Source organism: Aedes aegypti, chromosome 2 (genome assembly GCF_002204515.2).
Source record: "Aedes aegypti strain LVP_AGWG chromosome 2, AaegL5.0 Primary Assembly, whole genome shotgun sequence".
Lineage (NCBI taxonomy): Eukaryota > Metazoa > Arthropoda > Insecta > Diptera > Culicidae > Aedes > Aedes aegypti.
The window spans coordinates 227,339,527-227,357,571 of NC_035108.1; the positions used below are offsets into that span (position 1 = coordinate 227,339,527).

The 18,045-nt window shown below is 36.0% G+C and overlaps 1 protein-coding gene across 5 annotated transcripts in view; it reads right to left on the minus strand.

Moving 5' to 3' along the window:
- Window positions 1-888: 888 nt before the first annotated feature.
- Window positions 889-18,045, minus strand: part of LOC5572044 (scavenger receptor class B member 1) — a 135,847-nt gene continuing 118,690 nt past the window's right edge. For all 5 annotated transcript variants that reach the window (XM_021844252.1, XM_021844248.1, XM_021844251.1 and 2 more), the window contains 4 exons: window positions 16,791-16,983; window positions 16,361-16,736; window positions 14,930-15,051; window positions 889-3,274 (listed from right to left, as the gene is read on the minus strand). In XM_021844252.1, coding sequence (XP_021699944.1) covers window positions 2,891-3,274; window positions 14,930-15,051; window positions 16,361-16,736; window positions 16,791-16,983 — 1,075 coding nt within the window. In that variant the 3' untranslated portion in view covers window positions 889-2,890. The remainder of the gene's footprint in view (window positions 3,275-14,929; window positions 15,052-16,360; window positions 16,737-16,790; window positions 16,984-18,045) is intronic.

The window sequence follows — 18,045 nt, forward strand, 5'->3', positions numbered from 1 at the left end:
GACCAATGCACGAGTTCACTCGTTGACGTTTGAGTGGTGCCGTGTTATTTATGTGACCATAGCAACGGGCGAATTCGGCTCCGCTCAAACGTCAAATTAGTGAACTCGTGCATCGGTCCCTAGCGACTAACAACACAGTATTTGAACGGTCTAAGAGGGCCGTTGTTCTTGCAAAAGCATGATTGCAACACCTCATTACGCGCGCTTTATTCAGATATATGGAACACCTGATGCACCGTTGATGTAAATCGGAACACATCCACGGCATTAATTTTTGCCCAAACCATGCCAGATAAACTTCCGGATTAAGAATTGTATACCAGAAGCCGAACCTCGACGTAAAAGCTTAAAAATCCTTCAAAAATTATGACTTTGGCTTGCCAACATTTGATCGTAAGCACACATGCAGGATGATGCATTATTTGCGGAGCGTAGTTTGTTATGATAACTTGACGACAAAAGGTTAATCGTTGTTGCTATGATTGCAGGATAAAGAACAATCGCGATGCATCATGGATTTTGTCATGATTACATACTAGATTTCCATCCTTGCCCAGTACAGTATTTGATAAACGTGAATCTCATCAAGTAACCATGTTGGGTGCGTGAATTTTATAAATCATTAGTGTCATTGAAGGCTCAAAATGCGGGAAATGCAGAGGGAAATAGAAAATTTTTCTACGGTAATTTTGAGTTGTCCTTAGCAACGGGTGTTTTGCTATTTTCAAGTCTATTTGCCTACAGCAGCGATGGGCGTGAATTTCACTGGCTTCGCTGACTGTGATTTGCTTTGCTTGGCAACCGTAGAGTGAATTTCAAGATTTTTCCCAACCCTGGTTCTGAAATTTGAAGCGGTGTGTGAAGTTACTCAATTTGTATGTTCTTCAGAAATGCAAATAAAAGCCATAGACAAACAGAAGTAACACTGACGAAATCGACCACGCTTCAAACGATTATTTTGAATTTTCGATGTTTCATAATACTTCAGAACCAGGGGTATGTATTTCATGTAAGTGCCTTCTACAAGCTTCGTTGTACATAATCGCTATTCGTGCTACATGGCTACCAGATGATTATTTTTGAATTGTCGAAATATCTAGAAACGCATTACGGCAACAAGAAATGTGCAAATTTGTTGAATTACAAACATTTGACTTTAAAAACCTTAATTAGGAGCCTCGCAGAAACGGTACATCAAGCGTTCATGTCTCAATAATCGCTCCATTATTCTAAGGCAATTTAAATAGTCCAGTTTCACGTCTGTTTGCCTTTGGAAAAACTGTGGAAGTCAGCCTTTCTACTGCATATGACAGAAGAAACGTGTGCGCATCTTGTAACACAAGCGGTTATATTGCGAATATATTGTAAAATTTTACTTTCGTCGAGTTAGTTGCGCGCCCGCCAGTTACGCTCCAGGTTTACGCGCTGCCCAGATCCATTGTGTGTGGTCAACGAAAACGAGGACAAATGTCAAAACTGGTCTACTAGCTGACCGTTGTGAAGTGTTTATGATGTAATACAAAAGTTGCGAAAACTGTTCTTAATTTTTCTGTGGTATTATTAATTGTGCGCCAGGTAGTTGCGCACAGTGTTGTGTGGATTGAATGCTACCGTTAAGGGCAGATTTGCTCTTAGCAGGGAAAATAAGCGTGCTGTCCATGATAAGAGATTAACCCTGGCGCATAACTGATTGACAGTCACAGAAAAGAGAGAAACTAAAATATATCTCAAGAAGCGCAATAGTGAAATATAAGGATAAGAACGGGGAGATGACTGAAAAAGGTTGATCGGTACGTATTACAGTATTCTCCCCCAATGTAATCGTAAGATAAAAAATCTCAACACAGCACTTTATTCTATTGCGCTGGAAAAACAACTACTGGAAAAGTATACGAAAAACATTTTTGCTTATCTCGTTTTGTGTGATAAATTCCATATTATGAATCATTTGTGTGTGACTTCAGTTATAGATTACTATTTATCGGTTGTCATAATATGAAAAATTCAATCAGTTGTTGTGGAATTTATTAACGAAAAATCTATTTAACGTAAACTGATCGTTGCAGTTACGCGCATACGCGAAAACTATATAAAGTTTACAAAATCATTCTACAGAACAAAAAAAAAGTTTTGTTTAACGTACTAGCATAACAATCGCATTGATATGACACATTTACTTCATTAAGTACCCTTAATAATAAGTCATCTTTTTAGAGCTATTGAACAAAAATGCATATTACACGCTATGTCTGAACCAGGAGATTATAAAAATGGAACGTACATCGGATTTTTTTTTATCGCTAGAGATTAGTATTTGGTCCATATTTTCATAATTGAAAGGTTTTAAAATATTCTATAGGTGAAATTTCGATTTTTTTTTCTTTTTAGCTATTTTTCACAGTAAATCTTATGAAAATCCCGATTTGTAACCTAAACCTGCCCATATAAAATGTATAAAAAAACACCAATAGAATACTCTAAAACGTTCCGAATATGAAAATATGGATATACTGATCTCTAGCGAGAAAAAATCCGATATGCATTCGATTTTTATAATCTGCTGATTTGGGCATAGCGTGTGTTGTGCTGCAGCTGATTACCATTTACCTGTTACCATAAGCCATCAACTTCAAGCTCCTTTTCCTCAATGCCTTTTTGTTAAATATGCGATTGTAGGCAATGCTGTAGTTTACCATGGTCTATTCAAACGTTTGGAGCTGCAGGAATTGGAGTTTATTCGTTCTTTTTTATTTTCTAAATTGAGCAAACTTGTGAAGCGATGTGTTCCTGCAGACCAGTTATGTTATTTAAAAATAAATATTTTTGCATACGGCCTCGATGGACACATTTGAATCATATCCAAATCACAAATAAGTTAGGTAAAAATGTTTCAATTGGTGTGACTTCCATTTTCAAGTTTAGCTTTCTTTTTGGCTTGATCTATTGATGCTGTCGCTAGATAGTTTGAACCTTCTAGATGAAGCGTGCTCTGCCGGTGTGATTTTCGTACAAGGCAAAACACTGCTATCACGAACAGAAAGCCTCCAATGGCAAATAATGCTATTGTAAGAACAAATTTGGCTTTTGGTGGGACGGTCGTAGCCACCTTCATTAAATCCAGTATTGGATCAGGTAGCGAATCAATGCCTTCTTCGAACCACAGAATGGGGAAGACGATGTCTGGGAAATTAGCCACCTGTTTTATGTCAACCACCTGACTAACGGCAAGATTTATTTGAATTCTTGCTCTTGCTCGCAGCGCTGTACCCATTTCCTGAAAAGAAACAAAAAAAAAAAAGAAATGTAATATACATATCAAAAGATGTTAGTATAAAATGGTGTAGACACACTCGATAAAAAGTTTATTGTTACCATTCAAAAGCAACTTTTTCTAATTGTATATTTGCAATTTGCGTCTTATTTTAAAAACTCAGAACTTACGCAGAATGTAATGCCTAAAATAAACTACGAACGAAATTTACTAAAGCTGAAAACATAACATCAAAATAAACTGAAAGTTGCAACAATTACCATGCTGCATGACGAAGGATGATGTCTTCTTTTTACTTAAACAAAAATAGCAGTCGAAAACAGTCGCCCAGCCAAATCAGGGAGCCGGATCCTATTTTTGGCTTTTTGATTCACTTCAGCAGTGAGGATTTTTGAAAGCTACTTAGCTCATGTTTGGATACAATATGCGTTGTATAGAGGTACTTCTTATTGCAAAGTTTCAGACAATCCTCCCGAGAAAAAACCCCCATGCCAAAGTGAATCATGGAAGTGCTAAAGTAGCTCTGCACCCTATATATACAAAATTATATTAATTTCAAGATTGTTGCAAAATATTTTTTAAAGGTTTAAAAAATGAGAAAAACCAGTTTTAGCTTTGGAAATAATGTTAAACTGGCAACATTTTGAAAAACTGTCATTTTTTGTGTAAAAAATCATGTTTTTGTTGAACAACTTAGTCAAAACATTTTTTAAGTGAAATGTGTTGTATCAACAGTTAGAAAACAATGAAGAAAGCTTCAAAAGCATGTAAAAAGATTTGGAATCGGTTGAGTATTCATGGTGTTATGGTCAAATAAAGATGATTTATTTTAGTAAAATGAGGAAAAATTGCGCCACCTCTAAATGTTAATATTTTTGGCTTAAATTTTGAAGTTCCTCTTTTCACATGATTTAGCACTCGAATTTTTGGTTTTGAGAACTTTTTAAAAATAAGCCGCACCCTAATATACATGTACAGGTCGGATTCGATTATCTGGAGACTCGATTATCCGGTGACTCGATTATTCGGGATTCGATTATCCGGAATTTTGGACTCGATTCTCCGGAATTTTTTGATATTCCTGATTTTCAGTTTTTATGCATAAATTTAAGACAATTTAGTATTGCAATATACAATACGAATGGTTTATCAGTTTTGGACGTGGGAAAGAAAAGGTGGGTTTGAAAAAGTGTTTTTTTTGTAGGCCGGTCATTTTTTTTTTAATTTTCAAGACTACTAATGATTCTAGAAATAATTTCTGGCTACGCCACTGCATCATCTAAATAAAACACCGAAAACAGATAATATTTCAGTTCTTTAATGAATGTTCGAATCCTCTGAGCAGAATATCAAATAGAGAAACTTTAAAGTAGATGGAGTACCGTGTACCTTTTAATTCCGCTCCTAAATGCTTATCTTTGACAGATACGCGTATTTCGACTACCACTTGCAGTCTTCTTCAGTGTCAGTTACTCGTATCCACTGAAGAAATCGTCGCATCTCTCTACCTTAAATACTAACACCAGATAAGTACCTACACAATCAAACTACCTAGGAAAAATTTCGACAGGAGTATACCTGTCATGTCTTGGTCAGAATTGAAAAGGGGGGATAATAATAATTATACAAATCCCTAACTATCTACCTATGTATTCAAGCTCGTTTATATTTCTTAGGTACAAACTTAAACAGCCTTGATTGTCCGTTTCCTTGATCCCTATTAAGAAGTAATGAAGGCTTTTGTTTGTAAATTTCTAAACTTTCAGCGACGTCTAGTTTCCAAGGTGAAGATACGCTTCGTACGATGTCTATGTTATCGCTTGTCATTTGATGTCCATCCTGGAAAACATGTTCAGCCACTTTTGATTTAAAATCATACGCTAATCCCTTTTCTAATTCCTTGTCCGCTTTTTTTACCTCAGCAATATGTTCTTTGAATCTTATTTCTAGTGTTCGTTTTGTTTGTCCTATATAGATTTTATTACAATGGGGGCATGAAATTTTATATACTCCTGCTCTATTCAGTTTATTAATTTTATCCTTTGTTGATCCTAATCTAGATTTAAGCTGACTACTCCTGCTGCTGAAAACCAAATCTACTCCATATTTTCGAAATTTCTTAGCCAAAGGCTGTGTAATCTTGGTATCAAAATTCACCGCTACTCTTTTTAAATCCTCTTTTTCGGCAGTAAGTGTTGTCATACTTTTCCTATATTTATCCCTTGCCCTCTTATCTACTACTGCTTGTATTGTACTATTCCTATATCCGTTAAGCCTAGCCGTCTCAAAAATATAATCCAGTTCTTTTGATTTTCCAGTTTCACTTAAAGGAAGGGTTTGCATTCTATGTATCATATGATGAAAAGCCGCCATTTTATGCTGATAAGTGTGGTTGGAAGTACTCGGAATAACTCGCATAGTATTAGTTGGTTTCCGGTAAATTTCAAATTCAAAGTGAGACGATTCCCTAATAATTAGCAAATCCAAAAAAGGTAGTTTATTATGCTTTTCCTCTTCATGAGTAAATTTAATATCTTTGTGGATACTGTTAATTGCTTCTAAAATTTTTGGCAAACAATCCTTTTTGATAATGCTAAACACATCATCTACATATCTCCACCACCGCTGTGGTAACAAATCTTTCTTTTTCAAAATGCTTTCAAAATTGGCCATAAACAACTCGCTCAAAAACGGAGACAATGGATTACCCATAGGTGCACCTTTTGTCTGCTTATAAAAATTACCACGGAAGCTAAAATAGTTCTCTTCCATACAAAGTCGGGTTAATTTGATGTAATACCGAACTTTGTTTTTCCAATTTGACTCATTGTGTTGGTTAAGTAGCCATTCTTCCAAAAGGTTTATGGCTTCTTTAGCTGGCACACTAGGAAATAATGCTTTAACATCAAAAGAAACCATAATTTCATCATCTTGAATATACACCAGAAGCTTGAAGTTGGCTTGCAAACTCCTGAGTATTGTTAACTGAACGGCTTTCAAAAGGTTTGGGCATGGATTGGAATTCCTTAACCAGCCACTTTGCAAGTTTGTGTGTAGGAGACCCTTCTGCTGATATAATTTCTCTCATTTCATTGCCAGGTTTGTGAATTTTTGGCAATCCTTTAATTCTTGGTAGAACTGGATTAGAAACTTTGAGGCGGCTAGTGTTATCTCCAAGAAGTGGCTTACATTCTTTTAAAGTTTTTTCTACATGTCTCACCATTGTGGGAAGTGGATCGACTCTAAAATGCCTATAGGGACCAGTGGTTATTTTTTCGTTCATTTGGTTATCATAATCATCTTTATCCAAAATAACCACTGCATTGCCCTTGTCCGCTTTTACATAGTATACCGACTTATCCCGAAGTTCACTCAAAACTTTAACCTCATCACTATTTTGACCTCTTAATTGAAATTTGTTACCTTTTAATGACTCTTCAGTGTCATTTCTAGCAGATTCTTGAAACTCTATTGGTATTGTATGTGTAATGGCGGTTTCAACATCGATTATTGTCTGTTCAATATCTGGTTTTGTGGCAACCGCATATGCTAATCCCTTATTGAGAAGTGTCAATTGTTCTTCTGAGAACTGATGCGTCGAGCGATTGATCACAAAACCTTCAATAGAATGGACTTTCGGCAATGCTGTTACCACTTTGTTGTGCTGCTGATTCTTTAAAATTGCTAATTTTTTTGAGTGAATATCTTTCTTTCTACGTGCTTCGCACTCCTCTGCTTGTATCACCTTGGTAAGGAAAAGTGGAAATTCCCAAGGGTATTGTTTTGCCAATTTCAAATGTAAACTATAGCACTGCAATGTTTGTGAGTTCAGTTTTGAGTGCAACTTCTTGATACTGGATCGTAAATATTCTGATTCCATTTTCTTAATAATGTCCTGGGGGACCTGACCTCTAACCTTAATTTTATGACTCTTTGGTGTGAGATTAAGCCTACGACACTCACTTAAAAATGCTATGTCCTTTTTTAACCCTGCGATCGACTTCTTCAGCTTGATAAAAGTATTTGATTCGGAAAGCGTGGAAGCCATTACAACTCTTTAATGAATGTTCGAATCCTCTGAGCAGAATCTCAAATAGAGAAACTTTAAAGTAGATGGAGTACCGTGTACCTTTTAATTCCGCTCCTAAATGCTTATCTTTGACAGATACGCGTATTTCGACTACCACTTGCAGTCTTCTTCAGTGTCAGTTACTCGTATCCACTGAAGAAATCGTCGCATCTCTCTACCTTAAATACTAACACCAGATAAGTACCTACACAATCAAACTACCTAGGAAAAATTTCGACAGGAGTATACCTGTCATGTCTTGGTCAGAATTGAAAAGGGGGGATAATAATAATTATACAAATCCCTAACTATCTACCTATGTATTCAAGCTCGTTTATATTTCTTAGGTACAAACTTAAACAGCCTTGATTGTCCGTTTCCTTGATCCCTATTAAGAAGTAATGAAGGCTTTTGTTTGTAAATTTCTAAACTTTCAGCGACGTCTAGTTTCCAAGGTGAAGATACGCTTCGTACGATGTCTATGTTATCGCTTGTCATTTGATGTCCATCCTGGAAAACATGTTCAGCCACTTTTGATTTAAAATCATACGCTAATCCCTTTTCTAATTCCTTGTCCGCTTTTTTTACCTCAGCAATATGTTCTTTGAATCTTATTTCTAGTGTTCGTTTTGTTTGTCCTATATAGATTTTATTACAATGGGGGCATGAAATTTTATATACTCCTGCTCTATTCAGTTTATTAATTTTATCCTTTGTTGATCCTAATCTAGATTTAAGCTGACTACTCCTGCTGCTGAAAACCAAATCTACTCCATATTTTCGAAATTTCTTAGCCAAAGGCTGTGTAATCTTGGTATCAAAATTCACCGCTACTCTTTTTAAATCCTCTTTTTCGGCAGTAAGTGTTGTCATACTTTTCCTATATTTATCCCTTGCCCTCTTATCTACTACTGCTTGTATTGTACTATTCCTATATCCGTTAAGCCTAGCCGTCTCAAAAATATAATCCAGTTCTTTTGATTTTCCAGTTTCACTTAAAGGAAGGGTTTGCATTCTATGTATCATATGATGAAAAGCCGCCATTTTATGCTGATAAGTGTGGTTGGAAGTACTCGGAATAACTCGCATAGTATTAGTTGGTTTCCGGTAAATTTCAAATTCAAAGTGAGACGATTCCCTAATAATTAGCAAATCCAAAAAAGGTAGTTTATTATGCTTTTCCTCTTCATGAGTAAATTTAATATCTTTGTGGATACTGTTAATTGCTTCTAAAATTTTTGGCAAACAATCCTTTTTGATAATGCTAAACACATCATCTACATATCTCCACCACCGCTGTGGTAACAAATCTTTCTTTTTCAAAATGCTTTCAAAATTGGCCATAAACAACTCGCTCAAAAACGGAGACAATGGATTACCCATAGGTGCACCTTTTGTCTGCTTATAAAAATTACCACGGAAGCTAAAATAGTTCTCTTCCATACAAAGTCGGGTTAATTTGATGTAATACCGAACTTTGTTTTTCCAATTTGACTCATTGTGTTGGTTAAGTAGCCATTCTTCCAAAAGGTTTATGGCTTCTTTAGCTGGCACACTAGGAAATAATGCTTTAACATCAAAAGAAACCATAATTTCATCATCTTGAATATACCCAGAAGCTTGAAGTTGGCTTGCAAACTCCTGAGTATTGTTAACTGAACGGCTTTCAAAAGGTTTGGGCATGGATTGGAATTCCTTAACCAGCCACTTTGCAAGTTTGTGTGTAGGAGACCCTTCTGCTGATATAATTTCTCTCATTTCATTGCCAGGTTTGTGAATTTTTGGCAATCCTTTAATTCTTGGTAGAACTGGATTAGAAACTTTGAGGCGGCTAGTGTTATCTCCAAGAAGTGGCTTACATTCTTTTAAAGTTTTTTCTACATGTCTCACCATTGTGGGAAGTGGATCGACTCTAAAATGCCTATAGGGACCAGTGGTTATTTTTTCGTTCATTTGGTTATCATAATCATCTTTATCCAAAATAACCACTGCATTGCCCTTGTCCGCTTTTACATAGTATACCGACTTATCCCGAAGTTCACTCAAAACTTTAACCTCATCACTATTTTGACCTCTTAATTGAAATTTGTTACCTTTTAATGACTCTTCAGTGTCATTTCTAGCAGATTCTTGAAACTCTATTGGTATTGTATGTGTAATGGCGGTTTCAACATCGATTATTGTCTGTTCAATATCTGGTTTTGTGGCAACCGCATATGCTAATCCCTTATTGAGAAGTGTCAATTGTTCTTCTGAGAACTGATGCGTCGAGCGATTGATCACAAAACCTTCACCTATTGAAGGTTTTGTGATCAATCGCTCGACGCATCAGTTCTCAGAAGAACAATTGACACTTCTCAATAAGGGATTAGCATATGCGGTTGCCACAAAACCAGATATTGAACAGACAATAATCGATGTTGAAACCGCCATTACACATACAATACCAATAGAGTTTCAAGAATCTGCTAGAAATGACACTGAAGAGTCATTAAAAGGTAACAAATTGCAATTAAGAGGTCAAAATAGTGATGAGGTTAAAGTTTTGAGTGAACTTCGGGATAAGTCGGTATACTATGTAAAAGCGGACAAGGGCAATGCAGTGGTTATTTTGGATAAAGATGATTATGATAACCAAATGAACGAAAAAATAACCACTGGTCCCTATAGGCATTTTAGAGTCGATCCACTTCCCACAATGGTGAGACATGTAGAAAAAACTTTAAAAGAATGTAAGCCACTTCTTGGAGATAACACTAGCCGCCTCAAAGTTTCTAATCCAGTTCTACCAAGAATTAAAGGATTGCCAAAAATTCACAAACCTGGCAATGAAATGAGAGAAATTATATCAGCAGAAGGGTCTCCTACACACAAACTTGCAAAGTGGCTGGTTAAGGAATTCCAATCCATGCCCAAACCTTTTGAAAGCCGTTCAGTTAACAATACTCAGGAGTTTGCAAGCCAACTTCAAGCTTCTGGGTATATTCAAGATGATGAAATTATGGTTTCTTTTGATGTTAAAGCATTATTTCCTAGTGTGCCAGCTAAAGAAGCCATAAACCTTTTGGAAGAATGGCTACTTAACCAACACAATGAGTCAAATTGGAAAAACAAAGTTCGGTATTACATCAAATTAACCCGACTTTGTATGGAAGAGAACTATTTTAGCTTCCGTGGTAATTTTTATAAGCAGACAAAAGGTGCACCTATGGGTAATCCATTGTCTCCGTTTTTGAGCGAGTTGTTTATGGCCAATTTTGAAAGCATTTTGAAAAAGAAAGATTTGTTACCACAGCGGTGGTGGAGATATGTAGATGATGTGTTTAGCATTATCAAAAAGGATTGTTTGCCAAAAATTTTAGAAGCAATTAACAGTATCCACAAAGATATTAAATTTACTCATGAAGAGGAAAAGCATAATAAACTACCTTTTTTGGATTTGCTAATTATTAGGGAATCGTCTCACTTTGAATTTGAAATTTACCGGAAACCAACTAATACTATGCGAGTTATTCCGAGTACTTCCAACCACACTTATCAGCATAAAATGGCGGCTTTTCATCATATGATACATAGAATGCAAACCCTTCCTTTAAGTGAAACTGGAAAATCAAAAGAACTGGATTATATTTTTGAGACGGCTAGGCTTAACGGATATAGGAATAGTACAATACAAGCAGTAGTAGATAAGAGGGCAAGGGATAAATATAGGAAAAGTATGACAACACTTACTGCCGAAAAAGAGGATTTAAAAAGAGTAGCGGTGAATTTTGATACCAAGATTACACAGCCTTTGGCTAAGAAATTTCGAAAATATGGAGTAGATTTGGTTTTCAGCAGCAGGAGTAGTCAGCTTAAATCTAGATTAGGATCAACAAAGGATAAAATTAATAAACTGAATAGAGCAGGAGTATATAAAATTTCATGCCCCCATTGTAATAAAATCTATATAGGACAAACAAAACGAACACTAGAAATAAGATTCAAAGAACATATTGCTGAGGTAAAAAAAGCGGACAAGGAATTAGAAAAGGGATTAGCGTATGATTTTAAATCAAAAGTGGCTGAACATGTTTTCCAGGATGGACATCAAATGACAAGCGATAACATAGACATCGTACGAAGCGTATCTTCACCTTGGAAACTAGACGTCGCTGAAAGTTTAGAAATTTACAAACAAAAGCCTTCATTACTTCTTAATAGGGATCAAGGAAACGGACAATCAAGGCTGTTTAAGTTTGTACCTAAGAAATATAAACGAGCTTGAATACATAGGTAGATAGTTAGGGATTTGTATAATTATTATTATCCCCCCTTTTCAATTCTGACCAAGACATGACAGGTATACTCCTGTCGAAATTTTTCCTAGGTAGTTTGATTGTGTAGGTACTTATCTGGTGTTAGTATTTAAGGTAGAGAGATGCGACGATTTCTTCAGTGGATACGAGTAACTGACACTGAAGAAGACTGCAAGTGGTAGTCGAAATACGCGTATCTGTCAAAGATAAGCATTTAGGAGCGGAATTAAAAGGTACACGGTACTCCATCTACTTTAAAGTTTCTCTATTTGAGATTCTGCTCAGAGGATTCGAACATTCATTAAAGAGTTGTAATGGCTTCCACGCTTTCCGAATCAAATACTTTTATCAAGCTGAAGAAGTCGATCGCAGGGTTAAAAAAGGACATAGCATTTTTAAGTGAGTGTCGTAGGCTTAATCTCACACCAAAGAGTCATAAAATTAAGGTTAGAGGTCAGGTCCCCCAGGACATTATTAAGAAAATGGAATCAGAATATTTACGATCCAGTATCAAGAAGTTGCACTCAAAACTGAACTCACAAACATTGCAGTGCTATAGTTTACATTTGTAATTGGCAAAACAATACCCTTGGGAATTTCCACTTTTCCTTACCAAGGTGATACAAGCAGAGGAGTGCGAAGCACGTAGAAAGAAAGATATTCACTCAAAAAAATTAGCAATTTTAAAGAATCAGCAGCACAACAAAGTGGTAACAGCATTGCCGAAAGTCCATTCTATTGAAGGTTTTGTGATCAATCGCTCGACGCATCAGTTCTCAGAAGAACAATTGACACTTCTCAATAAGGGATTAGCATATGCGGTTGCCACAAAACCAGATATTGAATAGACAATAATCGATGTTGAAACCGCCATTACACATACAATACCAATAGAGTTTCAAGAATCTGCTAGAAATGACACTGAAGAGTCATTAAAAGGTAACAAATTTCAATTAAGAGGTCAAAATAGTGATGAGGTTAAAGTTTTGAGTGAACTTCGGGATAAGTCGGTATACTATGTAAAAGCGGACAAGGGCAATGCAGTGGTTATTTTGGATAAAGATGATTATGATAACCAAATGAACGAAAAAATAACCACTGGTCCCTATAGGCATTTTAGAGTCGATCCACTTCCCACAATGGTGAGACATGTAGAAAAAACTTTAAAAGAATGTAAGCCACTTCTTGGAGATAACACTAGCCGCCTCAAAGTTTCTAATCCAGTTCTACCAAGAATTAAAGGATTGCCAAAAATTCACAAACCTGGCAATGAAATGAGAGAAATTATATCAGCAGAAGGGTCTCCTACACACAAACTTGCAAAGTGGCTGGTTAAGGAATTCCAATCCATGCCCAAACCTTTTGAAAGCCGTTCAGTTAACAATACTCAGGAGTTTGCAAGCCAACTTCAAGCTTCTGGGTATATTCAAGATGATGAAATTATGGTTTCTTTTGATGTTAAAGCATTATTTCCTAGTGTGCCAGCTAAAGAAGCCATAAACCTTTTGGAAGAATGGCTACTTAACCAACACAATGAGTCAAATTGGAAAAACAAAGTTCGGTATTACATCAAATTAACCCGACTTTGTATGGAAGAGAACTATTTTAGCTTCCGTGGTAATTTTTATAAGCAGACAAAAGGTGCACCTATGGGTAATCCATTGTCTCCGTTTTTGAGCGAGTTGTTTATGGCCAATTTTGAAAGCATTTTGAAAAAGAAAGATTTGTTACCACAGCGGTGGTGGAGATATGTAGATGATGTGTTTAGCATTATCAAAAAGGATTGTTTGCCAAAAATTTTAGAAGCAATTAACAGTATCCACAAAGATATTAAATTTACTCATGAAGAGGAAAAGCATAATAAACTACCTTTTTTGGATTTGCTAATTATTAGGGAATCGTCTCACTTTGAATTTGAAATTTACCGGAAACCAACTAATACTATGCGAGTTATTCCGAGTACTTCCAACCACACTTATCAGCATAAAATGGCGGCTTTTCATCATATGATACATAGAATGCAAACCCTTCCTTTAAGTGAAACTGGAAAATCAAAAGAACTGGATTATATTTTTGAGACGGCTAGGCTTAACGGATATAGGAATAGTACAATACAAGCAGTAGTAGATAAGAGGGCAAGGGATAAATATAGGAAAAGTATGACAACACTTACTGCCGAAAAAGAGGATTTAAAAAGAGTAGCGGTGAATTTTGATACCAAGATTACACAGCCTTTGGCTAAGAAATTTCGAAAATATGGAGTAGATTTGGTTTTCAGCAGCAGGAGTAGTCAGCTTAAATCTAGATTAGGATCAACAAAGGATAAAATTAATAAACTGAATAGAGCAGGAGTATATAAAATTTCATGCCCCCATTGTAATAAAATCTATATAGGACAAACAAAACGAACACTAGAAATAAGATTCAAAGAACATATTGCTGAGGTAAAAAAAGCGGACAAGGAATTAGAAAAGGGATTAGCGTATGATTTTAAATCAAAAGTGGCTGAACATGTTTTCCAGGATGGACATCAAATGACAAGCGATAACATAGACATCGTACGAAGCGTATCTTCACCTTGGAAACTAGACGTCGCTGAAAGTTTAGAAATTTACAAACAAAAGCCTTCATTACTTCTTAATAGGGATCAAGGAAACGGACAATCAAGGCTGTTTAAGTTTGTACCTAAGAAATATAAACGAGCTTGAATACATAGGTAGATAGTTAGGGATTTGTATAATTATTATTATCCCCCCTTTTCAATTCTGACCAAGACATGACAGGTATACTCCTGTCGAAATTTTTCCTAGGTAGTTTGATTGTGTAGGTACTTATCTGGTGTTAGTATTTAAGGTAGAGAGATGCGACGATTTCTTCAGTGGATACGAGTAACTGACACTGAAGAAGACTGCAAGTGGTAGTCGAAATACGCGTATCTGTCAAAGATAAGCATTTAGGAGCGGAATTAAAAGGTACACGGTACTCCATCTACTTTAAAGTTTCTCTAATATTTCAGTTCTTTCATTGCAGATTTTAATTTTTCTTTTAGTGATTCGATTGTCCAGAGAATTCGATTATCCGGAGTTAAAAAAACATCGATACTCCGGATAATCGAGTCCGGCTTGTATCAATTTTTATTCGTTAACAACTTCAAAATTAATTTCTTTCTTAAAGGCCGGTTTATGTGAACCTTGAATATAAGACGTAGACAAACGAAACGGTTAATCGCAAAAAAGTAAAAACGTTATTCCTTCATGATAACATTATGTTATTCAATTTTCATTAACTCACCGGTTGCACATCGATGAACAGTTGATGTTTCTCCTTCTCTGGTGGTGATATTCCCTCGACAGCGTTTCGCAAAGACTGGTCGGCCAGATAAAAATGAGGGAAACTAAGCAAAATAGGTGAATCTAAAATCAAAATGAAATTGTTAGTCCATGTGATCAATTATTGTTTCCGTCGTCGAGTATGAATGGGTCAAACACGTTGATGGTTAGGGTAATCAAAGTAATTTGGACAGACCGTTACGCGTATATAATTTGGCCATTTACGGCAAAATCAAATGTAACGCGTAACGCTCTGTCCAAAATACATAAAACATCCTAATGTTGATTATTGGATAACTCTCGTGATTTGACTTAAAATATTTTTTCCAGTGAGGGAATACGTACATGGGTAATTCTAAATTTTAACTAATACGACACTGCATAATTCAGTGCAGGAAAGTAAACCGTTTCATGACAGATTGGCGTAATGAAAACAGTCTATGGGGCTCTGCACAAAAATGTACCCCTCTCTTTCACTCTTTCATGAAATTTGTAAACAACAAGGCCAGTAAAAGTCAAAATCCCATGCAAATTCAAAATAGTGCAGAGCCTCATTGCGATATATTATATATTCCGAAAACTGACAGCTACTTGACGACGTCATTCCTATCCACCTTGAACAAATTTGCGAAAAAATGATCTAGTGATCCGAAAGGTATATGGTACGATAGGAGTGACGTCACATGTTTGCAATCAAACTTTATATTTACATTAGTAAAGAGCCTGCCTTGTTAATTTTTATGCCGTGGGTTCTATCGAAAAAAAAAAGATAATGGGGTTACAATCAAAACATATCTATATCCTACATATGGACCAGTGCACGAGTTCACTATCTGACGTTTGAGCGGTGCCGTGTTATTTATGTGACCATGGCAACGAGTGAATTCGGCACCGCTCAAACGTCAAATTCGTGAACTAGTGCACAGGTCCATAGTTACCAAAAGGAGAACGTTACCAATTAAGCCTGATTCGCTGCTGACAAGTAATTTCTCGGCCTATCTTGATGCGTATAGAACTGCTTTTGAGATATCAGCGTCTAAACCATTTTTCCACAATAACCCCTCCCAGAAATAAATCAATTCCCATTTTGGCTTTTCACATATTTTTTTTAATAAAACTCAACTAAATTTTTTTTTCCAAAACCGCAGAAAATCTAAAATCCGTTCAAATTTCACGAACTTATGGCCATTTGAATTTGAGATCAATACGAACCCTAGATACCAACAACGCATTTATTTTGCACAGACTGAAGGTTAAAAGTACTGAAAATATGCGTGACACATAAAATATTTAATTGGAAATGGGTTTTGTTTCAAAAATATATTACCAATCTACAAAAAAAAGCAAGAGTGTTACGCATATTTGTCTATGGATTAATATCATAATGACTTACCGTATTGACAAAGTGAAACATTGAACATTCCATTCGGTGCACAAGGTGGTCCTGCAGGACAGTAGCACATGTTGTCCTTGTTAATATCTACTGAAGCGAATACATCAGGTGCGGGACTGAAGCGGTATCCCTGTACGCCATTTCTTACAGTCACCTCTTTCTCAAAGGATAGTGGTAATAGACGGCAAAGATCTTTTTCGTATACATGCAATGTCGTGTTTTTCGTTATGTGGGGTGGGAAAATAGACCCATCAGTACCGTTGAGACGGTTGCATTGTTCGGAGAGCCAATGGGTTTGATGAGACCTGCCATTGTATTTGTCGATTATACCATACTTAGTAATGTCGTCGACGCCTGACCAAATAGTTACTCTGTCCTGAAAACATAAAAAAATTAATACGGCTTCTAAATCTATAATATCACTTACTACCTTTGATGTACTATTTTTACCGTACATAAGACCAAATTCTTCATACGGTAATTTTTGTTCTTTTGGAACAACATCCTTGGCTAGTTTCAGCAGGGGATCTTCGTAACCCCACAAAAGTTGTCCAACGGAAACTTCGACAAATGGTTTGATTTTCAAAATATCCATGATACTAGCCATTGCAAGCCTCAAAAACCTGAAATATTTTAAATCCGTATATAGTTCAGCAAATTTGAGAATATTTGTACAGGGTACCACAACACAAGATCACAGAGATAGGCATCCAACTCACATTTTTCAAAACTAACGCGCATTTGATATGTTAACACATTCACGATATTTTTACGCGCTGGCGGTTCTATCGTAAAGTGCACTTATAGTGGTTCAAAAAATCGTTTTTGCTCCACACCGTTCATTAGATTTAAGATCAAATTCTGAGTGTCCTCCCAATATTTGAACTTATTCAGATGAAAATTGAGACTGCACAAGCCCTTCAAAGTTTATATGGGAATCACTATGGGAAAAACTAGCAAATCATTCAATCGGTTATAGTGTTTGCCCATGTGCTCTTGGGAATTAGAGCTACGTTAGTACTGTGAGATACATTCATCAGTTACAAGTTTGCCGAAGGCCGTTTTCATATCGGATACTTCAGTAATTAGTTATTGATTTTTATATGAGTTGTAAAACTTTGGCTATAATTATTGGGCTGATCTACAGGCATCACTGTATGTATGCAGTAAAACATAGTAGCCATGATTTATGTGTGCTATTTTGCGCGCCAGATGAAGCAATGTTGCCTGTTCAAAAGATAAACGAGCACTGTAGAAAAGTTTGCGATTGGATATAAATCAATAACTAATTACTGAGACGTCTTATTTGAAAACGGTCTTCGGCAAAGTTTTAGCTGATAAATGTATCTTATATTATCAACATAGCTCTAATTCCCAAGAGCACATGGACAAACACTATGACCGATTGAATGATTTGCTTGTTTTTCCCATAGTAATTCTTATATAAACTTTGAAGGGCTTGTGCTGTCTCAATTTTCATCCGAATGAGCTAAAATTTTGGGAGGACACTCAGAATTTGATCCTGAATCGAATGAGCGGTGTGGAGCAAAAACGATTTTTTGAACCACTTTAGTGCACATGTTATTATAAATGATGAATTTAATATTTATCAGGATAGTAATATTCACCGCTAATAGGCTCAACATGCTGTTACTATAGTGTTACTATAGTGTTTTAAACGTATT